This window comes from Monodon monoceros, unplaced genomic scaffold (assembly GCF_005190385.1).
Source record: "Monodon monoceros isolate NGI ecotype Baffin Bay Population unplaced genomic scaffold, NGI_Narwhal_1 Super_Scaffold_18, whole genome shotgun sequence".
Classification (NCBI taxonomy): domain Eukaryota; kingdom Metazoa; phylum Chordata; class Mammalia; order Artiodactyla; family Monodontidae; genus Monodon; species Monodon monoceros.
The window spans coordinates 153259800-153286447 of record NW_021703774.1 but is presented as its reverse complement, the minus strand read 5'-3'; the positions used below and the strand labels follow the sequence as shown (position 1 = coordinate 153286447).

Sequence of the window (26648 nt, the reverse complement as noted above, 5' to 3'; positions counted from 1 at the left end):
GGGTAGAAGTAACTGTCAATCTAAGACAATCTGAGACTTTGCTAAGTCAAATATGCACATGAAAGTATAAGAATAATCACAAAAATAATGAAATTAGTACACATAACTGCCAAATCAGTGTGGGATTTGGTGAAGAGAAAAATGAAGAAAATCCAATTGATCCAAAAGAAGGCAGCAAAGGAGTAGAAAAGCATCACCCAAAAGGCAGGATAAATAGATGGGCACAAAACAAGATGACAGAAATGAATCCAAGCATATCAGAAATCACAATAAATATAAATGTACTAAACTCTCAAACAATTGTCAGAATGGATATAAAATAAAATATAGCTATAAACTACTTACAAAAGACACACCTAAAACATAAAGAGACAAAAAGCTTTAAAGTAAAATATAGGAAAAGATGTTCTAGGAAAATACTAGAAGGGCAAAAAGTGATAAAGATAATAGAGTGACGTCGCTAGTTCATTAAACCTGTAAATTTCCTCTTCTGTAAATCAGGGGTTATAAACCATGCCCCCCTGGAAAAATATGTAAAGTATACATGATGTTAGATAGTGTAAAGTGATGAAAAGAAGAAGTGGCGGGGGGGAGGAAGAGGAAAAGGAGAAGAACAGAGAAGGGAAACAGGAAATGTTGAGGGGGGTTAAAATTAAAATTTAGAACGTTTGGGTAAAGACCTGAAGGAAGCGAGGGAGCAATCCATGGGAGTATCTGGGAAGGAGAGATCCAGGCAGAGGTAGCAGCAAAGGACCTAAGGCTGAAGCACACGTGTGGTGTCGGAGGTGCAGCAAGGAGACCAGTGTGGCTGGAGTGGGTGTGGGATGGGAACAGTGTTAGGACAGGAACTCAGAGGTAGCAAAGGGCCAGATCATGCAGGGCCTTATACATCATAGTACAGTGTCTGACTATTCCCCTGAGCAAGGTCTTGATTGAAGGCAATTTTATTTTTAAATGATCACTCTGGCCATATTATGAGAGAATGAAGTGGAGCAAGGACAAGTGCAAGAGATCAACTAGAAAACAGTGCAACAGTCTAGACAAAAGAACATGGTGACTTGCACTGACGTGCTGGCAGTGGAGATGGTGAGGAGTGACTGGATCCTGGAAATACTTTGAAGGTGGGACCGACAGGATTTGCTGAAGGGTTGGACATGGGATGTGTGAGAGAGAAAGGAGTCCAGACTGACTTCAGTGTTTTAGATCAGAGCTCCTGGAAGAATAAAATTGCCATTATCTGAAATGGAGAAGACATTGGATGGAGTAGGAAATTTGAGGAGGGAGAAAAGGGTACCAGCAGTTTGGTTTTGAACATCTTAAGTTTGAGATGTCTACTCAACATCCATGTGAGATTTCAACACACAGATATATATGCATTTATGGGAGAATGTGGGCTGGTGATAGACATTTGGGAGTCATCAGGCTCTCAATAATATTCAAAGCCATGAGCCTGGATGAGCTCACCCAAAGAGTGAGTGTAGGAAGAAGTCCAGGAACTAAGCCCTGGAAAACTCCAGTGTTCAGATCCTGAAGAGTTTGCGGGCACCAGTGACACAGACTAAGAATAGGCAACCAGAGAGAGAAGGCAGAAGAACCTAAAAGGTGTGGTGTCCTCAAAGCCAACTGAGAAAAGTGTTTCAGGAAGGAGAGAGCCATCAGCTGCATTAGATGTTGCTGATTGATCAAGTAAAACAAGGTCTGAGCATTAACTAGTGGGTTTAGCAACACAGAATGGTCTTCTGTGAAAAGATGGCTGTGCCAATCAGATTCCCTGATTCAGGAAATGTAACAAAGAAATGCTGAGAGACTGCAGCAGCAAAACCATGGGAGCCAACCAGGACGGTCTTTGCATTGCTTTTTTTGCCCAGCAAACAGTAAAAATAGCTAACCTTTATTGAGTGCTGGCTGTGTGCCACGAACACTATTATGATGCCTATTTTTAAATAGAGAGAGTGGGGCTCAAAAAAGTCAAGTATCTTGCCCCAGGTCACTCAGCTGGTAAGTAGCTGAGCTGGAATTCAAACCCACCTCATGCATTTAATTACTAAACTGCACTGCCTCCTTTAGTTAAGGGTAAAGTCTACACTTAGGTAGAACTCACACTTGTAAAATACCAGTGTGGGGCCAGGTACCTTGTGTTTGCATATATTTTCTCACTGAACTCACAAAACCCCTGTGAGATAATCATCATTACAATTGTCATTTCAAAGATGAGCCAACAGGGGCTTGGCTTCCCTGGTGGCGCAGTGGTTAAGAATCCGCCTACCAATGCAGGGGACACGGGGTCGAGCCCTGGTCCGGGAAGATCCCACATGCCACGGAGCAACTAAGCCCATGCGCCACAACTACTGAGCCTACGTGCCGCAACTACTGAAGCCCGCGCATCTAGAGCCCGTGCTCCGCCACAAGAGAAGCCACCACGATGAGAAGCCCGCACACCACAACGAAGACCCAGCACAGCCAGAAATAAATAAATTACATTAAAAAAAGAAAAAAAAGATGAGCCAACAGAGGCGTTGAGAGGGAGGTATCTTGCCAGTGTTCCACAGGGTGGAGTGGAGGGGAAAGAACTCAAGCCCTGATCATCTCTGAGACTGCAGTTCTGCCTATCTCCAGTCTATATGCTCAATCTTGCCTTTTACATGGGGTGGGTTGGGAGCAATCAGGCCACGAAGGGGCTGGGGAACCTCAGAGAACTGACGCTGCCGTTACAAGTTCATCACTTTGAGGATGCTTGGTGGTTTTTAAGGATGTGACTCTCTGAGATCCTCAGTCTGAGTCAGCTCCAGGAGTCCCAAGGCAGGCTTCCCAGCTCCCCAGAACCAGACCTGTTCTCTCTCCATGGGCAGATTCCTGATTTTAAGGCCTAGGCTGAGCATGGGACTGAATCCCCCTTCCCACCCTTTCCTTCCAGCATGCTGGGCCTCTCCCTACCTGTCCGGTGGTGAGGGAACGGCTATAGCCAGGGATGGAGCTCCGGGGGTGGATCCTGGGTGGGACACAGCAGCTGGGAAAGGTCAAAATTTCAGATTCAGAATGGGGGTCTGCTAGGAGGTGGGGGAGGGGAATGAGAGCACTGAGGCCCCTGAGCGGGTCTAACCCTCAGAAATCCCAGAGATCCCCAGGAGACTCCTGGGTAAAGGGATTCTGCCAAAGAGACATTCAGATAGGGGTTATCACAGGCACCCTCTCTTTATATGGGGCAGAGCAAGACGGCCCAATTGAACCCTAAGCAGGGAACCTGACTGGTACCCACTCTACGCACATCTCCTACAGGCACCCAGGATCAGCATCCTACACCCCACCCCCACCCCAGCTCTCCCTGTCCTTACTTGATCCGGGCCTGGTCCACGCTGGAGGAGCGGCGGGTGGTGAAGCGCCGGGCGACCGCTTTGGGAGATGTCTTGGGGCTGCCATCTGAGTCTCCACTCTCCTCATCCCCCATGGCTTTGATGTAGCTGCCGCTCCGCATCCTGCGGCAGGGGATCTCCCCGTCCTTGCCCCCAGTGGGGTAACCCCCCCAGTCATCTTGCGGCACCTGCAGGGACAAGGGGCCTCTATCTTTCAGACAAGTCCCTACTGAATCTGGAAGTGGGGACCCACATTCTCCACTGCCAGTGGGAGACACTCAGCCCCGGCTCAAGCAGGCCACGTTCAGGAATGTGCAGAGGCAGAGCAGGTGAGGTCTCCGCTACAGGAGATGCCTCATCACCCTCCATGTGCCTTTTGCTCCTTAATTGAGGACCACCTAGAGAGTCTAGGAGCTGACGTGCCAAGAGGCGGAAGCTCAGAGGCCAAAGTGACCTATGTCAATCTCACCCCTATAAAGCGTCACCTGACCTCAGTGACCTTTCACCCCTCCTTCTCCTTCATCCTCTTAACTGCTTATATCCCAAATCCTCTAACTTTCTGCCTCCCTTATGTGAAGAACCACAGAGGGAGTGACATCAATTTGTGCTTCAGAAAGAGCACTTCAACAGTCCAAACAGAGGATGGATCGTGGAGGGCCAGGAGCAGGGCCGGGGCTCAAGTGGCGAGAGGGAGACCAATTAAGAGGCTGATGCTGTTATCCAGGCAAGAGATGATGAGGCTTAAATTAAGACAATGACAACGAGGGGGAAGAGGAGATGGAAGTGAGAGGTGTTCAGGAGCATCAGTGAGCCTGATTAGACGTGGGGGGTGAGGGGGTGGGGAGGAGTCGATGATGACTGAGATCCTGCTGGCTGAGGACCTGGGGGGATGGGGCTGCTGCTCACTGAGCCACAGAATCCCAGAGAAACAGGTTTGGGGAAAAGGTGATAGGTTCAGCGTTGAGCATCTTGAGTTGGCATAGAACTGTGGAGCAGGTGGTTGGGCGTTTGGTTCTGGAGTTCAGTGGAGAGATCTGGGCTGGAGGCAGACATGGGGGAGTCATGGGTGGCAGCTGAGTTCACAGGAGTGAATGAAACAGCCCAGGGGAAAGAAGAAAGAGAGGTGGGAAGGGATCCACTGACATTTAAAAGGGGACTGCGAAGAAAGGGAGAGGAGCCTATGAAGTCACCTGAGAAAGAGTGGGCAGAAGGGTGGGAGGGAAGTCAGGAGAATGCCATGTCATGGAAACAGGAGACATTTCCAGAATAGAAGGAGTTGATAATGTCAAATGCCACAGTGCGTGCAGAGGTTAGTGATTCAGGCTAGGGAGTTAGAACCATGTTCGAATTCTGGCCCCGTCACGTGCTAGCTGGGTAAACTTAAGCAAAACCGATTAATCTCTAAGCCTCAGTTTCCTCGTCTGTGAACTGGTGATGATAATTATGCCCACTTCACAGCATTGGTGGGAAAGATAAGTGAGCCAATATAGAGTGCCCAGCACAGAGTAAGTGCCCAATGTTGACCATTGTTATTATAAGCATTGAAAGGTACCTTTCAAGGAGAGTTCTCAAGAGACCATTGGTGACCACTCCCAGGACATTTTAGAGGACAGCGGTGTGGAAGTCAGACTGCAGCAAAGGGGAGAGTGAAAGGAAGTGAAGTAGTGGAGCCTACACTCTAAGAACTTGGAAATGAAGGGAAGACAGGAGGGAGACGGAAAGGGGTATGGGGTTGAAGAAAAAAAATTTTTTTTTAGGATGAGAGAGATTTGGGCATGTTTGCAGGATGAGGGAAAGAGTCAGTAAAGAGACAGTCTTTAAATGTGGGGAGGAAGGGGGGACAGCTCATGGACAGAGGGGATCCCAGAGAGATGGGCTCAAGCCCTGTGGAGGCGTCATCCTGGGATGGGTGGTCCTGGCTTCTCCTCTGAGCCAAGAAGGAAGGGTATGAGGGTGGCTGGGGATCTTGATGAGTCCCCAGGTGCACTGACAGGAAGGTAAGGGAGCCTGGGATGGTTGGCCTTCACTGTGAAGAATGAGGTGTAATGAAGGCATGCGGGAGGGGCCCAGGGCAGGTAGCGAAGATTTAAAACACCTGTTGAAAAGAACAGGTTAAATGCGGTGGGGGTCAGGCTTCAGGGAGAGCATAGGGCTCGGGAGAGGAATAGAGATTCTGGGGTGGGACTAAATGAGGGGTCAGAGATCAGTGTAAGGACAGGGATGGGATGGGGCCCCATGAAGGAGCCCTCAGGGGGTAAGGCGGACAGGGCTCGGTGTGAGGCTGGGCTCAATCAGAAGATGGGAACGCAGGGAAGAGACGAGGCTCCATAAAGGAACAAGGGCTCTGAGTGAAAAGAGGGATTCTGGAAGAAGTCTGAGAGAGAGCTGGCATCCAGTAGGGGAACAAGGTCTCAACAAAAGGACTGGGGATCCAACAAAGACACCTGGTCTGATGTGGCCAGCTTCCCCTGCTTTTGTGCCAGAGGGGCACCAGTCTGTGTAGAGAGTCCCTGCAGCCCCTTGTTCTCCCCCAAACAGGCTCAGACTTTCCAGTCCTAAGATTCCCTGGAACCCCAGCCCCTGATCGATCCTTCCCCTTCCCCATACTCTACAGAGAGGAGCCACAGAGGCAGAGGGAGGCAGATGGGACAGCCAGGCACGCTCTGCACACTGCAGGGCTCCCACTCCATAGCCACTGCGGAGCTGCTGGCTCCTCTGCAGGACACTGTGAGTTGCATGTTAAAAAGGAAGCCCCCAGGGAGGTGAGGGCAGCCCTGGAGAAGCAGCGGGGAGCAGCAGAGTGGTGGCAAGGTTCCAGGGATGGGAGAAGAAGGGTTGGTGTTCTCTCCTCGGCCCTTTCTGCTGGGCCCTTCAATCCCCAGCTTAGAGAACCTCTCTCCCAGGGAGGGGGCAATCCAAGGCCAACCCAGAAGTCCTGAATCCTAGAAGTCTCCAACCTCCCCTTCTGCCTCCCACCCCTTCCTGCTTCCACTGTGGCCCTATCTGTTCCCTTGAGCTTTTGTGAGTTCCCTACCCAGGAGAGCCCTAACATGTGAACAACTTACCAAAAAGGCCAGTGACACCCAAAGACACATGCAAGCTCAACTCTCCACACCTTTGAACGTGCTGTAGTCTCTTCCTGGAACACCCTTAATCCTGGAACTTCTGCACTCAACTAACTCCAAATTCTCCACTGAGATTCTGCTCAGGGGACATTCTTCCTAGAAGTTGTTCTGGCCACCATCACCCAGGTGGGTGAGGTGCCTCCTCTGGGCTCCCAAGGCTCCCAAGGCTCTCTCCTCTCACAGCCTCATCACAGTGTATTCTACCTGATGCCTTGTCTATCCCACCTTTAAATGGTGAGCTCCTCCCAAGCAGCATCTGTGTCTTCATCTTTGTATCCACAGCGCCCAGGAAATGCTCACTGAATGAATGGATGCAGATGAACTATGCGGAACGTGGGTTTGGGGGATAACCCTAAGTCTACTGGACTTCTAGGACTTGTCTAGACTTTTCCTCCTAAAACTACAGCAGGGCTCAAGAAAGCCTGTCAGGGGATATGAGAGGGCAGCGTAAGGCAGAGAAGAGGGAGGTTGATGGCAAGAAGAGCCCCCGACCCCATCTCAATAGGAAGACGAGAGGGGACAGTGAGAGATGGATGAAGGCTCCATAAGGAGAAGGGTTCAGAGCTCTTAGCCTCAACTGCAGACACTATAGAGTTGGTAGAAGAGGACAGGGACAGTGTGCCCTGGCCTGCTGCTGTGTCTGGAGCTCAGACTTGTGTGAAGCCCAGCCTGGGGAAACCCGTAAGACAGGCTCCCAGGCTCTTCCACAGCCTCACGGGTGTCCTGCTGCAGGTTCCCCAGAACGACAAACACCAGCAGAGGCACATTCTGGAAATAACTGACCTTCACATTCAAACAATATCTGGACCACCCAGGTTTGGGCAGAAAAGAGGTCTGGAGAAGGCCTAAGGGGCAAGAGGACCGCTTTCCAATGGCTGACCTCCAATCTTGGGGAAGCTACAGGCAGGGAGCACCGCACTGTCCTGTTCACTGCCTATTCTCAACCTCATTCTGCCTCCAGCCTCACGAGGCAGAGGCCAGCACAGCTTGTCCAAAACCTCAGGTAAAGGAAAAGTCTTCCCGGCACTGACATACAATCTCAAAATAGAAGGGCCCCTTCACTGCACAAACAGGGAAACTGAGGTCCCCAAAGGGGCTCAAGGCAATACAGTGAGGCAGGGGAGAGCCTCCCTGACTCCAGACCCTCCATCCTGGGAATAGCTGGCTCCCACCCCACCCTTTCCACAGCTCCCTGGGTGACAACATTGATGAGGGCTGAGGACCCTGTTCCCCACCCCCACCAAAGCCTCACCTGCAGATAATGGTAAGTCCTGGCTTTGGCCTTGGCCTCCGGACCCAGGAGCCCCTTGCCTGGCCCGGCCCCTGGGTATCCATCCCGGCCCTGGCTGACCATCATGGTATGCCAGGCACTCCGCTTGACCGATTGTCCGTCCAGTGACATGGACATGCCAGTGCAGGCGAGACAGCGGCCTTCCGACCCGCCCGAGCGCCCCTTGAAGCTCAAGTCCCGGTAGGACCCATCTGGAGCCTCCAGGCAGAAAGGACCACCAGGCTCCCCAGGGGGCCGCCCACCGGCCAGGAAGCCGCTGTCACTGTCCAAGTTGTCGTCGGAGCTCCACCAGCCCGCGGCCTTGGCCTGCTGCCGTCCATCCCCCTTGCGGTCCTTGCTCTTGCTCCTCTTGCCATGCCGGGACTGGTGGTGGTGGTGGTGGTGATGGTGGTGCTGGGAGGTGTGGAGGCCTCCAGAGCCCGGGCCAGGGTAGCTGTCTCCGCCGGAGCCACCTCTGCCCTCAGCCTTGGGCCCATTATAGTCCCGCTTCCCTGGCGCCTCCAGAGAGTGGGACTTGGCAAACAGCTTCTGCACAGAGTGAACCAGGTGCCGGATGCGGCTGGGGCTCTCGCTGCGGGCCTCCGGGGTAGTGCCAGACCCTGGCCCGGGCCCGGCCCCGGCCCCTGCTGGACCTCGCTGGTATGGCAGCGTGTGGAAGCCATCTTGTTGAACGGGCAACTGCTTTTCAAACTGGTCCAGAAGTGTGGGAGGCAGGCGGGGGGCACCCTTGCCCTGTGGGTGGCCCACACAGTCTTCACAGGTGTCGAAGGGGCCCTGGCCAGGGTACATCCTGGGGAAGGTGCTGCTACCCCCCCCAACCCCGGCCCCTCCCGGCCCTCCCTCGGGGCCTGTCGATGGCCCCTCACTCAGGCTCAGGGGCCCTTCAGGAGAAAGGTGTCCCAGGCCAGCTCTTGGGGCACAGAAGCGGGGCTCGGTGGAGAAGGCCTCCCCGGAGCCCAGCAGGTATGAAGCCCTGGCAGCGGGGCCCACGTCCATATGCTGCTGGTCGGCAAAGCGGGCTGGGCGGGGATGGCTGCCTCGGTCGCCATGATAACCCCTCATGGCCTCAGCAAGGGCTCTTCATAGTGCTGGGGGCCAGGCCCCAGGAACCTCCTGGAAAAACAGGGAGCAGTGGGATTAGGATTGAACGACAGGCCACGTCACCTGAAACTACCTTTTATTAGGTATTCTTATATCCCTTTAGGTAGTGCATACCAATTTAGTGCGATTGATTCCACTATCTTTCCACAAATGGGCTTAAAAGCCTTAGAACAGTCATACTGGACAAAGATGCTCACAAGGGCACAAAATAACGTCATCATTCATCAAATGCTGCAAATACGATAAATACTTATTCACAAGGGGAAATGCCCTCAGCAATGGGTTTTTAAAATCCTCAGGCAACCCAAAATAAAGATACCAATACAGACATAAAGACAATAGTCAAACATACTAGCCATTAGGTGAACTGGCTTTTAACAAGCTGACATGAGGCAAATTGATCCAGCACCACACCTGTGTCTCATCCCTACCCAATTCCACTGCTAGGAAGAGTCAGGCCTCCGGGTCACAGCTCCCAGAAGCAATAACCAAAGAGAACACTGGACCCAAATCTACATATCTATCACGATTCTGCAGGAAAACCCCTCTGCTTCCTTCCACACCCAGCTCCTTCTATCTGGCTGTAGGCTTATTCTCCTTCCCCCCTACCCAGGACTGAGATAGGAAGGGATAACCTGAGATGACTCCGCCTTCCTCTTCCGGGTTCCAAATATCCCCTGATGAAATTTCCCCTTTTGCCTTTTACCACCCACCCCCATTCCAATGGAGGGGGGTCATGAAGGGAGGAGAAACATAAAGAGGAGGAATGCTGGCTCTTCGAGCAGCAACTGAATCCTAAACTGGGGTTAGAACCCAGGAGTTCCTCCTCCCAGGAACAGTGGGCTGGCAGGGCAGGGGGGTGATGGAGAGAAAGCATTGGAACCAGTGCTCCTGGCCCCCATCCCAGGCTTGCCAAGACTACAGGACAGAGAGGTCAGCTCTCAGCAAGTACTGCCTCCAATCAGGACTCCAGAGCTGCCAGGACAGGAGCTACAGCAGGAGGGGTGCCAGCAGGAGGGACAGGGACTGAGGAGCTGGCAGACGGCGCCCTCTCTCATCCCAGACCAGGCTCCTGGGCCATCTGCTGACTATGAGGTGATGACAGCCTCAAAGACTCCAGACAGCAGCACCTCCAAGGCTCTTCCTCCTTTCCTCCCCTCCACTGCCTCCCCATACCCACCATGGGGATGGCTTCTTCCAAATCCTGCTCACAGCTCATCTCTGAGCACTTGCTATGTACCAGGTACTGTGCATACTTAATATTCTCTAATCCCACTGAAATCCTATGTGTAGACATTATCCACACTTACCCATGAGAAAATTGAGCTCAAAATGGTAAGGTCACAAAGCCGGTAAATGGGTGAGTCACTTTGAATCAAGATTCAAACCCAGGTTATTCTGATTTAAGAAGGCCATCTCCAAAAACAAAAAGAACCCCATCTCCCAGAGTCTCCTTCTACTCACCATCCGGGTTGTCCCATCCTTGGTGTCAGGATTCCCACCGCCAGGCAGAATCCTAACTTCAGAAGGCTCAGGACCGCTGGCTCCTGACCAAAAAGAAAAGGGTGGTAAGCAAAGAGGAAAAGAGATTCTCCTGGAGTCCTCAGAGGACCAGTCTCAGGCCTTGACAGTTTCCCTGCCCAACCCCCCAAACCAGGACTGATTGGATCCCCCATGATGCAGAGCCTTTGGACCCCCAGAGAAATGAAGTTGGCTTCATTATGCAAATGCATGCAAATGAGCTTACAGTTTGGACTACCTCCAACTGCAGGTGTCTGTGTGATCTGTCCATGGTGCTGAGCCACTGCATTTTTTTTTGTTTTCATTGCCCTCAAATATGATTCCATTCCGCAAATATTTGTTGAGCAGCTACCATAATAATACTCGGAATGAGAAGTGTATAGAGGTGATTTAAGTGTGGCCCCTGTCATCGAGAGGCTTGTAGTCTAACAGAGGAACAATCTCTCACGTGATAGGGTTATTTTAGGTCCCTGTATTTTTGCACAAGCTGCTCCTTCCTCCTAGAATCTCCTTTCATCCACCTTCCAGCCAACTCCCCTGGCTAACTAACACTTATTCATATTAAGCCCACCTTCCCTCGAAGACTTTTTGTGCTCTTATTCTGGGTTATGCCTCTCTATTGGGTTTTTATCACACCCTGGGTTCCTCCCATGAAAGCAGCTATCACACTGCACTGAAATTGTCTGTTTCAGTTTCTGTCTTCCCAACTAGAATCTGGTCTTCTGCAGGGTAGGAACCAACCTCTATTTATCACTGGATCTCCAGCACCTAACTCGGGGCTTTGCCCGGAGCTGGTACTTAATAAATGTTCGCTAAGTAGATGAATAAATGACTGTGCTGGAAAGAGGTACCAAAATGTCAGGCCAGTTAAGATGAGGGCAAGAGCAGATCCAATAGAGGGAAATTGAGGAAGACTTCCCAGAGAAAAGTGTGTTTAAGATGGAGAACAAGATGGCTGTGTGTAAGGGAGAGAGAATTCCCAGTGGAGGGAACAGCAGGCATAAAGGCAGAAGAGTTGGGCAAATAAGGAATTCTGAGGCGTGGGTTGAGAGAGTTCCAGCAGACACTGGGGTTTGGAAAACACTGGGAAGAGATGGGAGAGAGTCAGAAAGGAAGACGGCTCTGAAGTTTGCAGCAGCCGTGACTGGAAGACTAATGATGCCATTATTAGGCACAGGGATGTCAGGAGGAGCTGGCTCTGCGGACATGATTAATAGTAGTGGAAGAGACACAGTCAGACAACAAGAAGAACTTCCTGACCCTGAGGGATGTGAGACAATGAGGAAGATTGTGAAGTCTCCTGGGAATCTTCCACAGAGGGGAAGGTAGGACATGCCCAGCCCCTGGCCCACCCTATGGCCTGGGCTGGAGAAGATGTTCGTTATCTTGCCTGGAGGGGAACTGGGGGGGGGGGCACCTCACAGATATTAACTGCCTGGCTCTAGATGACAATTCTCCTCCTTTGCCCCCCTCTGGGGAAGCAGAGGGGACTTCAGACCAAAATGGCCTCTCAAGCAGCTACTGGAAAAGCACCTAGAAGCATCTCCCCACCTTGGAAAGAAGCTTTGATAGCTTGGTCTTTCATCCATGGCACGATCCTCCTCTTCCTGCCCCAGGCAGGATCCACGTCTGAGACTCACAGCACAAAAGGCCACTTTGACAGAAACCCAGACCATCCCATTTGCTTTCTTTGTGGCCACATCAAACCTGGGAATGTCCACACCAATGGTGGGCATTCCCAGGTTTCCCCCCTTCCTCCACCGCCACACAGGTGCTGCTGCCAGCCCTAAACCTTCATCAAGATCTTATCAGTCTCTTTAGCATCAATCTATGTCCTCCCAGCTCTAGTCTCAAAGGAGATGGGTCCCTGTGTTTGCCTCTCTCCAGACAAGCCACCCCCAACTCCCTTACCCATGTCCTACAGGGCAGTACTCGCTAGTGGAAAAAGCTCACGCCCTGAGACCAGAAAGTGTGTGACACTAGACAAGTGACCTACCCTCTCTAAGCCTAATGATACCTGCTCACCTATCTCCAAGGATTTTAGTATCAAGCGATACAAAACCACTCTGTAAACTCTAAAACATTACACAATATAATCCCACATGTGAAGCCTTCATTTTGGACTTCCCAAATCCCCAATGTCCAAATATTAAACAATACAATCAAATCCAAATTACTGGGAGAAGAAGATATCCAATTTATGGATTTCCTAAAGAGAAGATTTAATTGATATAGATTCAATTATATAAACTTCCTCCTATATATCACACTTATGATCACATGCCTTCTGCTGCCACCCCATTACTAAACATAATCCACAGGCAGGAAAAACAAGCGAGGAGGGGACTAATAATTCAATCCATCGCCAAGTCCTATGGATTCTGCTTCCTAAAAATAGATCTGCCCACTTATTTCCATATGCACCAAATCACTGTCGGCTGACTAGCCAAAACTCATTCTCAACCTCCTTTCCCCTTTCCCAGCCTCCCTTGTACCTAGAAGCCACATGCTTCACTTGTAGCTAATGATATATACATAAAAATTTGATGAGGGATTCTGGGAAAGATTTTTGCCTTTATAATAAAAGGGATGGGGCTTGCAAGTACCATCCTTCCTCCCTTTCTTTTCAACTTGAATACAATCATGATGCCTGGAGCTAGGGCAGCTGTCTTGCCACCATGAAAGAAAGGCCTAGAGAGTCACAGAAATGCTGGCCCTGGAGTCACTGGGCCATGGCTCCGACATAAAGCCGTCGCCTTCCTCCAGGCCTAACTGTAGGAAGGAATAAACTCCTCTTTATTTAAACCACTGCTGGCCACATTTTCCGTATTTGCAGCAGGAAACACTGCTAACTAATCCAAGTACCTCAGAACATCACCTGCCTGGACGTCTGCAAAAGCCTCCTAAATGGTCTCCCTGCTTCCGTTCTTACCCGGCTCCAATCCAAATGGTCATTTGGAAACACAAATCTGATCATGTCACTTCTGTGGTTAAAACTCTTCACTGGCTTATTGATGTTCTTAGGATAAAATGCCTTAACCCATCCAACAAGGCCTGCAGGCTCTGGCTCTTCCTGGGCTTCCAAACTCTGCTCACAACACTCTCCCCCTTGCTTCCTCTGCTCCAGCCAGGCCAGTCTTTCTGCAGTCCCATGATCTCTCCCATCACGGGGCCTATTCCCCAGCCCCCACCCGTCCAGAAAGCTTTTCCCGTCCACCTCTGCCTTGCTAACTCCTACACACCCTTCAGATCTCAGCCCGGTTGTTGCTTCCTCAGGGAAGCTTTCTCTGGCCTCCCTGACTAGGTCAGATCCCCCTGCTGTGTGCTCTCAAGGCACTGTGTACCTCTATAGCTCTTCTACCATTACCATTGTCAATTTGTGTGATTCAGAAATTGTCTGTCTCTCTTACATGGAACATGTAAGCTCCATGTAAGTGCAGGAATTTCGTCCATCTTCTTCACTGCATTATCCCCCCGCACTCCTAGAACAATGTTTGGTAGATGGCAGGTGTTTGTTGAGTGAATGTGAGCCTATAAAGAACAAGGTCCTTTTCACTTATGACATTTTAATTCCCACAACTATGCCAAGGGATAGATATTATCCCCACCTCCCAATTTACAGAAGAAGAAACTGAGGCTTGGAGGGGCTGACCGTCCCAAGGTCATACAGTTGGTGACAAACCCAGAAGTCAAACCCAGTGTAGTCTCACTCCAAGGCCTGAGCTTTCCTCAAACCCGGGCTGCTGCTCAGGGAAGCCAACCGAATTAAACACCCTTCTGAAGGAACACAGTAATGAATTTGGGTTTTTTGTTTTGTTTTTTAAAAAGGAAACAAACGACTAAGAACCACACACATACTACACACTCCAGAGGTAACCAAAGTGTGGTTTAGCCTTTTCCCCTGAGTGGTGAGTGCTGAATTTGTTCCAAGTCCAAGGTCAGATACGTACAGAATAAAGGAAGCTCCCTGAAGCCCTGTGACAACGCTGGGTGCTGGTGCTACTTTCCCCCATTTTATTGCACCAAGTCATCTATCTACTATCCCAGGCCACCAGCACACAGAGAGCTGCCCAGATGGTGAACCTCTGAGCCCAGGGAAGCAGCTCCTTTTGCAGTTGCCTGTAGCTGGCTAGGAAGTGGGGAGTGAAGGAGGCCAGGAGGGTGCTGTGAGTGACACATTCTCTGATGCAGCTCGCATCTCTCTGGGATTGGAAGAAGTGGCACACATGCTGTCACCGAGAAATTACCCAATTTAGCACCAACTACACAATCCAGCAATTAGTGTCTTAAACTGGAACTTGCTGGGGGCTGCCAGGCTGGCAGAGTTGTTGTTACAAATCTCACTGGGAAACCAGCTGTGTAATTCGCCAGGAGGTTGTCACTGCCCCAAGCAATTACCTTCCAGAAAAACAATGGGAAATGGAGGAAGGAAAAGGGCTGCAGAGGAAAGAGTCACAGTGGTTTCTTGTCCTCTCCCCCAGGACCCTGTGTGGCCAAACCAGCTGATTTTCCTTTCTTGAGACCTAGGTGACTCCCAAACTCCCTGGATCAAAGCAGTTATTGGTATAGCCTCTGTTGTCAGACTCTATTAAGTCCCTTTCCATTCACTTACTAGGTGTGTGTACTTGGGCAGGTGATTCACCTCTCTCAGCCTATTTTCTCTTCTGTACAATGGGGATAATATTAGCACCATCAGAAAGGGATGAAGGATGTGACGGTTAACCAGGTAAAGCATATAATACTGCACCTGGCACATGGTGAATACTCAATAAAGGTAGCTATCCGTATTTGCATTTTCATTTTTATGACTTCCTCCATTGGTTTACAGTGTGACCTTGAGTAGGTCACTTAGTATCTCTGGGACAGCTATATAAGACCGAAGGTATTCTACTGGAAAAAAGCAGTTCTTACTCAAGATCGTCCACACCTGGGCAGCCAAGGAGCAAGGTGCCTTCGACAAAAGCCAGGGTCTCAGAGGCTGACACAAAGTGATGCTTTGGGCAAAGATAAAGATTTCAGAAATCAAATATTAACCGCTTCATGCCTTCCCCCAAGAAGCTGTCTGGAAGAGCTACAAGCTGGACATGATGGTCCAGATGGCAGCAAAAGGGTACAGTTGCTCTCTTGCTGTGGATCAGCCTTCTCTAGTCCCCTCACACTGGAGCCTCTGAGGTCATCCCCTCACCAGTTCCAACATAGCAGAACCTACAGCAAGTGAGGCCTGGAATTCATTTTGCTGCTGTAGGCCCAGGCTCCTCCACACCTGCGGGTGAGCTGCGTGTGCCCTTGGGATCTCAAAGTTTCAGGCATTGCCTTCCCACCCCCTTTCCCTGTGTCAACCTAACCAGAGTGGCCAGGATTCTGCCTCAGTTTCCCTTTCCAGTCCTCCTCCACCCCCTATCCTGACAGCAGCTCAGAGGCTGGGGCTCCATCCCCGGTGAAGGGGCCAGCTAGTGGGGGGCCCTAACACAGAGCCTCTGACCTGTAGCCCACACTCCCATGCCCACAGATAGGAATTCCTCCTCAGCCCCAGCCTTTTCCTGCATCCAGGGCTGTCCCAGCCCCCTTGACCATTTCAGCACTGGCTTTTCTCAGCTGCCTTCGGCAGGATCTCCACAGCTGGGCTGGTTTCCTCACCCCTGGCCTCTTGCAACCTCGCTACCCAGCTCTGTCACTGAAGACTCGGCAGGCCTCGTGCCCAGCCCCCACCCTTAGGACCCTAGAAAAGCCTTCTCTTCCTCTCACTACCCCAGAAAGTGGAAAGAAGGGAGGGGGAACAGAACAGGAGGGAGGTTTGGGATCTTTTTCATTCACCTTTATTACTTCATTTAATCAACTCTTCCTAGGGGTTTAGGGTAGGAATTTTACAGAAAATGGGCTTTCTGCTCCAAAACACTTGAGACACAGGAAGATCCAAGTCTAAATCCATCTCCTGACCCATTGGACAGTGCTCAGCCCGTGAATAACCCACACTACCTATAATCTCTTTGAAAATCCCACCTCAGGGGGCTTTGTACTTGATGTTCTCTCTGCTGGAACACTCTGCCCCAGATATTCCCATGGCTTCCTCTGTCTCATCTCTCAGGTCTCAGCTCAGAGAGGCCCTCCCTGACCACTCTCTAACTAAGTCGGACTCCATCCCCCAGGAACGCTCTACATCACCCGGTTTCATTGCTTCATAGCACTATTGCTCTTTGAAATTATTTTCTTTATCTATTACATGTTTATAGTATGTTTCCCCATAGCAGAATATAAGCCCCAGGAGGGCAGGGACTAAGTCTGTCTTATGTGCTGCAGTATTCTGAGTGTCTAGAGCAATGCCTAGCACGAACAGGTGCTCAAAAAGTATCTATCACATGAATGAGTGTCGTCACTTTGCACTCTGCTCCTGTGCCCAGCAGCCCACAGAAAGGACCTCCACTCCTTTCCCTATAAGGGCTCTAGAGAGCCCCTGGAGGATTTGGTATTCGAAATCCCACCACCAAACCCAGCCCTGTTCGTCACTGTTTATCTAGCGCCTCTCAAATGGCAGGTAAAGATGGTTCTTTTCCAGCCACGTCTGGGGCTCTCTAGGTGTGCCCCTTGGCAGAGTTCAAGGAAGGCAGCAAGGGGAAAGAGGAATGAAGGGGGGAAATTTACACTCCCCACACTGCAGAGCAGAAGGAGACCGTGAGGAGGGAATCTCCCAGCCCCAAGTAGGTCTCTTCCTCCAGACTCTCTGGGTCCCAGCTTCTCTCCCAGCTGGGGCCATATAGCCCAGAGGCACCAGAAGCAAAGTTCAGGCTTCTCCAGGGCTACCAAATGCCCTACGAGATACAGTTCCGCCTGATCAGCCTCACCCCTCATACCCGCTAGCTGCAGCCACAGCCAGCTGCTTTTGGCCCACTCTTCCCTTTCTGTCGACTCATCAATCCTCAGGCTGCTCAGCCTGTCCCTGCTCCCCCTCCTGAAGGTCTCCAGGAGTCTTCTTTGGGGAAGTCATCCCAACCAACCGCTGAGAGGCAGGATCCCAGGACTAGACTCCTATAGGACCCTGGTCAGGGACGGCTAACGAGAGAGACTGTGGGTGATGGGTCCCGAGTGACAACTGTTTGGGTTCATGTCCCAGGTCCACCAGTTACTAGACACGTGGCCTTAAGGAAGTCCCTGCATCTCTCTCTAGTGCAGTTTCCTCACCTTCCAAATGGGGGCAAGCCTAGCTCTTTTCTCACCATGATGTCATGAGGATTAAGGTACTGCGGGTAAAGTAGCACAGGGCTGAGGGTTAGCTCCTGACTACCAGGGAGAAAACACTAAAACATGTGCGATCTGGGAGCAGCGCCTTTGAGAGGGTTCCTCAGACAGCCTCAGTCAGAGGCTGTAGCCATACCTGAATCAGGTATGGATCAGAGATCCAAAACCCTGAATACTCATTTGTTTCATGCTTCACCCAGGACTTTCTGTTTGCCTAGGTTCCTTTTGAAGACCTCCCACCCCTTAAGCATGCTGAAGACAGCAGAGCAGCTCTGGTGGCCAAAGATGATGGCATCTGAGAGAACTAGACGCCCTTGATTTGTAGACCCCACTGATCCCCGTAGCCAGGGCTGGTGGTCTCTCTTCCAACTCCAAGGATCCGGGAGGGAAAGCCCGGTGAACTTATTGCTCGGTATTGAAAAGACAATCACCTGCTTCCAACCATTTCATCTCAGCCTACCTGCGTGACCATGAGTCTCAATTTGGTCATCTGTAAAATAGGGATAACGATACCTACCTTCTAAGGTTGTGGCAATGAGAAAATAAGCTGATCTGTTCAAGGCAACTGGCACATATGTTTCCACACGTTGGCTTCTCCTGACGTGAGCACCCTAGTGCCTTCTTTTATTTGTATGTGTTCGATGAGATTTGGGCTGATGCTGCCCTGGCCTCCAGGATGCTGCCAGACCTGAGCCTTCTAGGGCCATTAGAAAACAACAGGTAGAATCCCAAGTCCATGGCAAGGGTCCCCTGGGTACCAGCTTCTCAGCCAGGCCAGGCCTGTGGCCTGTGCTACTCTCTGGCCCAGGTGTCTTGCTGCCCCATGAAGCCTGCCTCCTGGGTTGGCACACTGTCCTGGAAGCTCTCTGTGAGAGGTGGGGCCAGGATTGCCCGCACCAGGGTCTGTCTTCTCTGGGCCTCTCCTACAGGGAAGTCAAGCACAGAGCCAGCCCCCAGGGGACCCGATGAGGGCTAGTTGGTTGGCTAACTGCCAGGTTGACGTGGTGGCACCTCCCTCCCCTCTGCTCTGCCCGATCCTCCCCCAGCAGCCAGGGTCTCTTAACCCCTGCTCTCCTCGCTGGACTTCCGGGCTTAGCAGGAGCTAGGACCACAACGGGAGAGAGTATGGGGAGAGGAGTCAGACTATGAGATTCTTCCGTATGGAAAGCCTGTCCTCCCAACTTTGCCCCTGATGCAGTTCAAGTATCCTCTCTTCCGAGAAACCTCACCTAAGCGTGCCCTCCTCATCAATCCCAGAGTAAAGCAGCTGCTACCTTCTCTAAGGCCCCATACTTCAACACAGTAGGATAAACAGCTGTCTGCAGGCTGCGAGCTCCCTGAAAACCAGGATCCATCTGATCTATCTCTGTATGAACAAAACCTGGCTTATAGTAGATGCTCAATAAGTTCAAGATCAGTCATTGAGCCATCAAGAAGCAGCACCCCTCGGCTGGTGCATAGAAATAGGGAGAGAAATGGGAGAAGGCATGAGGGAAACGACTCCCTGCAGCTGGACCAGAACTCTCCAGCAGGCAGAGCTGGTAAAGTGTGACGTGGGTTTCCTGAAGAGCTGGGAGTGTCCTGTCCAGGGAGGCATATAAGCTGAGGCTGGAGACCACTTTGGAGGATGGTATAGGATGCATTCAAGTACAGAACACATTTCAGATCATAACACCCTCTGGTACCTTTCAACTCTGACGTGTAAGGCTCAGCTCTTTGAATGCCTACGACTGAACAGGCATTGCGTTAAGTGCTTTAGATGTACTTCTTTGTGTAGGCCTCGCAACCATCCTTTGCAGTAGGTGCCATTATTGTTCCCATTTTACAGATGAGGAAATTGAGGCTAAGAAATGCAAAGAAAATTGCCCAAAGTCACACAGGTGGTGGAGGATTTGAATCTGGATCCAGTCCTGGACTGACACTCTCAACCACTAGGAGACCAAGCCCTGGCAGGTCTAAAGGAGCATCTCTCTCTGACCAAACTGGTCTGTTGAGGTCACCAGGTGGAGCCTCAGTGTGCCCTGATTCATCACTCAGCCTCAGGAAACCTCCACCCTTGCCATCCCTCCCTTGCACATGGGCATCCGGTCCCAAGACTGCTTATTCACAATTTAACACACGTGTTCTCCAGAAGCAGCTTACACAGCCATGCAGACTCATCCAACGCAACTCACATGGCATTTGTCCTCAAATAGCTAGTCACCATCACATAATGTGCACAGATATATACAAACTTGTTCCCACAAGGGTTCACGTGCATTTTCATCCAATGGACATTGACGCCTGTGCACACAGAAGCTGCGCAGATACAAAACCTCACACACACGTTCACATGTTTATCCCCACACAACCGACATACATGTTCATTTCACATCACTTAAGCACCCACATCTGCTCCATGTCATACACTAAATCCTCCCCCAACAAGAACTTTATCCATTGTTCCCAGATCCAATACTGGGCCCAGGTGAGCAATGATGCTGCCTCCCTCTGGGGTTGGCCAGGCAACCCAAAGATCGGTAGATGGTTCAGCCTGCCTGTGATGGATGGAATTAATCTACTGAGCTGGAGAAACTAAATAATTAAATCCCTAATCATCCCCCCCAAGCCAGCCCAAGCCAATATAGCTGAGGGAGGGAGGGGGCTCTGAGGCCCAGACCAATATCCTAGAGAGGAGGAGGGGCTTGGGAAGAGAGGCATTGACAGAACCCTCTAGGAGGGTTCTCTGGAAGGCAGACAGACAGACATGGTTCTCCAGTGCTACCGGCTCTCCCTTTCCACATGGAAATTGAGCAGCTTGGGAAGACAGCCCACCACCACCCACTAATACAGAGTGAGAGGAGGGGTACAGTCCTTCTCCCACCCTCCCCAGAGTCCTTCCTGCCCCTCCACGGTGTGCGTCCTAGCAGTGTAAGGGGATGGCAGAGAGGACACTCAAAGTGCCCAGGACCATGGCCGTCAATGGGGACTGTCAGCCCAAAGGGGAGCTGACGTAAAATCACTCAGGCCCTGGCCACCCCTGGAATAGGCCCCTCCCCTGCCTGCCGCAGATGGCAGGGAAGGACCCTCCACACAGGTGCACCTGCTTCCCTCAGGAAGTGGGTCCAGCACGTGACTAACAGGCTGAGGATGGAGCAGAGGCCTGGGCAGGGGGGCTCAGGGAATGAGCCTGGGAAAAGGCCCCAGTCCGATTGGCTGAAAAGTGGGTCATTTTCCTTTTGAAAAATAGTGAGAAAATGGAGAAGTAGGTCGTGCTCTCATCCCCTCAACCCCAGGCACCATCCCGGACTTGTGGGGTGGGGCGAGAAGGAGAGGTCTGCACATGCCAAAGCCCCATCTCCCCCAGGACTCCACTGGGGGGGGGGGCGCCCAGCCCAGGAGACCAAGGTCGTCATCACTCAGGACGCCCAAGGACACGCACTCTCTGAGGCCAGGCCGGGAGCACAAGCCCCACCCTGCCCTGGGGGCCCTGGGCCAAGCTGGAGGGATGGGGGCTCCCGCGTGCAAGACCCTGAGGAGCCCCCTCCCATCCTCCTGTCTGTTGTGGTGCCTCCTCTCCTCTCTTCTCCTCCCTTTCCTCGTCGTCCACGTGGGCAGAGTCGTTGCCATGACACCGCGGGCAGGTGGGCGGCTCTGGCGGCTCTTTCGGCCCAACCCCCACGCTCAGAGCCCAGGTGGGAGGGGAGCGGCGGCAGCGCCCCCGCCCGTGGTCCAGATGAGAGGAGAGATTGGCAGAAGGTCCCCATCATACACCCCGGAACCTGGAAGGGGCTCTAGCTCTTGGAAATGAGGCAACCCAGCTCTCGGAGGGGTTGCGGAGGATCTCTCAACGCGGATTTTAGGCCTCAGGGCCCGCCCCCTACGCAGGTCAGGCAGCGGCACGAGCGGGGCTGACCCACAGGTCCCACCTCTTCCTCCTTTTCTTACCAGCCCGCCTCCAAGCGTTCCCCAGGTACTAAGTTTCAGTCACTTCACCCTAGAAGCTGAATGGTCGTGCCTGAGGTCTAACCTCAGTTCCTCATTCTGCAACACAAGCTCAAGTCTCTATGCTCTCTCCTTAGACAGGAAATCAGACACAGTTGAGCCTCTCAGAGAGATTCCTCCCCTACCGCCAAAGCCCCAGCCTGTCCGCTAGAAATCGGGTCCCAGTTCCCTGGGTGTCCCCACATCCCGGAACTCCCACACCCTAGTGGGGAACCACTCACTCCTAAGCCCATACTTGGTCAAGGCACCCACCCGGCTAGGAAACGGGACCAGAGTGGAACAGGGAGAGGAGTGGGGGCAGGGAAAGGTGAGGGCTAGAAAGTAGATGCTGCCGGAGGATGCTGTCCTGCCTCCCGCCACATCTGGCCTCAGGAAGTCTCGGCCAGGCCTGAGCTCCTCACGGGCTCTGAGCACCCCTCTCAGGGTCCACGTGTCTCTCCCCGTGTGTCTCTCAGGCTCTGTGACTCTGCCTTCCAAAGACCCTTTCCACCGCTCAGCACCCTGTGCCCTATCCCTATTCCCTCAGGCAGGGGCCCTGCATCACTGATCAAATGGAACCTGCCTGGCAGCCCTTCGCAGCCTGGCTGACAGGGGTAGACATATGTGGGGTGGTGGTGAGAAGATCCCATCATCCAGGGTTAGCTGGAGGCTGTCCCGCTTGTCACTGGGTGTTCGTGACATACGTACCAATTTACATATAAAGACACTTTTACTTTCTTCCTTAGCCTTCCGCGACTAAGATAGTAGATGTCACTGGCTAAAATATGACATGTGCACACGTGTGCCTGTGTGTGCATACATGCGCGTGTTTGGACACTGTATCTCCCTTTCTCCACCTCCACTCCCAATGTTCTCCATCAGGCTGCCCTCAATCCTAAGTTCTCACTAAAGCTCTTACAATGGGTTCCTAACTGATCTCCCTGCCTGTATCCTGGCCCAGCCCGATCCACTCTCCTCACTGGCTGCCAGTGCGATCTTCCTAAAATCTGTTTATTCAACAGATACGTATTGAGTGCCTCCAAGCCAGGCACTCCTCTGGACACAGTAGGTACAGTAGTGAACAAAACATTCTCTTGCTCCATTCTCATGAAGTTTCTCTCCTAATGGACAAAGAGATGATGAACAAATATATGAAATAATGGAAGTGGTAAGTGCTGAATTATTTTTTAAAAAGGGGAGGTGAGAGGACAGCATGACAAGGGGCTATTTAAGATAGACTGTGGGGCTTCCCTGGTGGCGCAGTGGTTGAGAGTCTGCCTGCCGATGCAGGGGACACGGGTTCGTGCCCCGGTCCGGGAAGATCCCACATGCCGCGGAGCGGCTGGGCCCGTGAGCCATGGCCGCTGGGGCTGCACGTCCGGAGCCTGTGCTCCGCAACGGGAGAGGCCACAACAGTGAGAGGCCCGCGTACCGCAAAAACAAAAACAAACAAACAAAAGATAGACTGTGGGGGAGGCCTCTCCAAAAAAGTGACTTCTGAGCAAAGACTTGAATCAAGCGAGGGAGCAAGTCACATGGGTATCTGGAGGGGAGAGCGTTTCAGGCTGAGGGAAAAGCAGAGGCCCCCAAGGTGAGGCTGTGCTCAGCATCTTTGTGGAACCGAAGGGAGGCACTTGTAGGGGTGGCATCTGAGATCAGGGAGGTCACTGGAGGCTATTTTACACACAGCACTTATGTCACTCAGACCCCACTAAGCACTTAGGATCTCACTCTGAGTGAGATGGAAAGGCATGATCTCATCTTAAGCTGGCTGCTTTTGTGGGGAGACTCTCCGGAGGAGGGGCTGGCAAGGGTGGAGGTAGGGAGACCAGTTGGGACATTTCCTGTCACTAAACCACCTTTTCCTACCTCTGCCCACCTGGTGAACACCTGTTCAAGCCTTGGCTCAAAGGCCTCCTCTTCTATGGATCCTTTACCAAACCCCTCCCTTCCCTGCTGCAGAACGGACCAAGCCCTCCGTAGGCCTCCACTTTCCCCCGTGAACACTTATGTCCTCCTACTTTCCTGAACACTCTCCTTACTTGGATCCAGGTCTTTTACCTTCTCTAGATTGTAAGTTACCTAAGGTCAAGGACCATCACCAGTGTCCAGCACGGTATGTGGCACATCACCGACATAAGAAAAATGCTGGCTGAATGAATGGATGAATTGGGGGAGGCACGTGTGATGGAACAGGGACTATCTGTAGGCTGTTGTTAACCTGGGTGAGTGAGGTGCACGTGTATGTCATCATGGGTGGCAATCGGGCCAGTATTAACACATGCCCACATATTTCTTCTACTCTGTCTATATGCACATGTGTGTTAGCATGTATGTACATGTCGACAAATCCCTCTGTTGGTGTGTACATTCCTGAGATTTTTCACGTGTATGTATACATTTTAGAAAGTGCGTTTATGTTCAGATATGCATATTAAGGCATAGACAAGTAATGCACACATACACACGTACACACGCCCATGTGTGAAGCTGATGCACACTTGGGCCTCCCTAAAAATCCCTACCCCTTTCACCCACTAAGCCCAGCTTGTTCTGCTTCGTTCTTGAAACTTCAGCAGTAACGTTCAAGCTCCCAAACTCTTTCCCCTACATACACCCCTGAGCACCATAGCATCTGATCAGCCTTGAGCTCAGCTCCCTTTCTCAGCTGTCCCCAAGGCCTGTACAGTTTTCTCCTCTGCAAGATCCTTTCATACGGATGGTGGCAGGGAAGAGTTGGGTCCCCATGAGAAGATAACTTGAGACACCTCGAGGAGCCTGGTTTTTGGAAAAGAGCCACAGGCATGAGAGTGGATCAAGTTCAAGCTTGTGTGAAAACAACTTTTGGACAGTCCCAATGTTTAGTCAGAATCTCTCCGTCTCATTCATTCTGTCACATTTATTCACATGAATGACTCAACTTATGTACACATATTCACATGCTGTTAATTCATGTGCCCCCACATACTTGCTCACATGCATACTTACACTCACATATATGTATGGTTGGGTGAGCACCCTCCCACACACGGGTTTAAGTAATTGCCTTTATAGTCACATATATACATAGACGCATACATAGAGTCATACATACATATACACGTAATACACAAACTCATAAATGTGTTTGTACCCATTCATACAGCATACTCACACAAATGTATGGACATATACACAGTCACATACACACTCACAGGCAGGAATACACATGCACATGCACTGGAATAGCAGAGATGTGCACAAAGCCAGGAGTCCATATTCTCTCCAAGTGACATCACAAGTTTGCGTTTGCTCTCTCCTCTTGCCAGTCTCCCACTTCATTTTGGAAAGTTATTCCTATTATCAATAGGATATGCCCCACTCCTGGATATACTCCATTCCTACCCACTCAAAGAAAACAAAAGTCATTCCAAAAAAGGGCTCTGTCATCCCCTTGTCTCATGCCTGGAATAACCAATATTTCCACAGACAACCTGGGAGGCAGGGAACAATGGAGTAGGTACACCTCAGAATAGGTGCACCTTTTCCCACCCAACAGGCAGCCCCCACCTCCCATATATATACAACTTTTTAATTCTGAAAGGGGAAATGAAGAGAAAATATCAAGGCCAGAGTTCTTCCTCCCAGTATCTCTGGGTATGGTCCACGGCTCCCAGGCTCCAAAACAGCTATTGGGGCAGAGGAAGGAACAGTAAGAAAATTATCTCTGGGCCTTAAAACTTCTTGGGGATGCTTCTCTTCTTCCCTAGAGGGCAGCTTCATGATGTTCAGTGAACCCCTCCCACCCCAGCCAAGGACCCCAGCAAAGACAGGGTAGACCTGGAGGCTTAAAAATGTAAAGGGGCAGGGGGTGATCTCGGCTCACAATAATAAAGGAAGCAAGTATTTAGAAAAGAGGAGCTGGGTAGGGAGCAGGAAAGCAAGCAGAAGACACCCCCCAGCAGGAAGGCAGCTGCTGGAACACTGGGTCGTGAATAGCAGGACCCTCCAATGGGCCAGGGAGAAGGGGGTGGACATCCAACGTTCCATGTGGGGGTGGAGGGGTGACTGCTTCAGGCAGTAGCAGCAGCTCCAAAGTAAAGTCTTATCAAAGCTGTTATGTAACCAAGGGAGCTGAGTGGAGCACAAACACCTCCCCTCCCCAAACAGGCACCCACACCCACACCCACCACCTCCCAGCATCCACAGCATAGGAGAACTCAGCTCCTCCCAAGCAGCTAGAGAAGGGAGGAATCATCTTGATGAGTTACATCAAAAACATGATGGGTGAGGGGCTCCTTAGTAAGTAGAAGTCACATCTGGAAAGGGATGAACTGGTTCAGTTTGGGGTCCCTAAATACCTCCCCTTTTTTTTGAACTCCCTGCCACACCCAGTTTTTGCCCAGCATTCAGAAACTTTCTCCTTCCTCTCCCCTCAAGAAGGATCCCATTTGAATATTTGATTGTTCCTTGGGGATGGCAGGTGAAGCTGCCATCATCCACTCCTGCCTGTTGTTCCCCCACAGTCTCATCTGCATGTCCTGACATTTGGCTCTCATCCCCCTGGGATGACAAGGGAAGGGACCTGGAAAAATAAGTCCTTGCTCTATTCCCTTCAGATTTACAAAGATGGAGCATAAGAACCCAGAAAATTAAGATGATCCTGACCCTAGATTAGTGCGGGAAAGATTTACAAGGGAGCTAAGAACTGAAATCCAGACCCCCATCCCCCGATTTGAATCATTTTTCTCCCCCCCAGATTTTTCTCTTTTCCCACTGCCCCATCTCTAGTAGCCTCCTCCTTCTCTGCTGCATGGCAATGAACAATCCCACCCACTCCTTGAGTCCTTTGCTTGGAAATCTTTCTCCCCAACAAAGTCTCTCCCAAATGCTGCTCTGAGCTCTGGTTGGGGTGGGCAAAGCATGAGACAGGCTTGCAGAAAATGTCACTGTCTCCTGTCCTGAGTTTGAAAGTATGGTGGGCAGGGGGATGCTACATGGTCAATCAAATTATCCTAAACTCCTGAGCTCTACGCACCCCAGGCCTAACCAGCAAAACCTGAAGTCTCTTAATCCAGATCTGCC

The 26648-nt window shown here is 51.3% G+C and overlaps 1 protein-coding gene across 1 annotated transcript in view; it reads right to left on the bottom strand.

Annotated features, from left to right (window-relative positions):
* Window positions 1-26648, bottom strand: part of DLGAP3 (DLG associated protein 3) — a 59885-nt gene that overhangs the window by 28037 nt on the left and 5200 nt on the right. The window contains exons 2-5 of the mRNA XM_029229562.1: window positions 10332-10414; window positions 7728-8879; window positions 3333-3538; window positions 2935-3007 (exon numbers count right to left, since the gene is read on the bottom strand). Coding sequence (XP_029085395.1) covers window positions 2935-3007; window positions 3333-3538; window positions 7728-8828 — 1380 coding nt within the window. The 5' untranslated portion in view covers window positions 8829-8879; window positions 10332-10414. The remainder of the gene's footprint in view (window positions 1-2934; window positions 3008-3332; window positions 3539-7727; window positions 8880-10331; window positions 10415-26648) is intronic.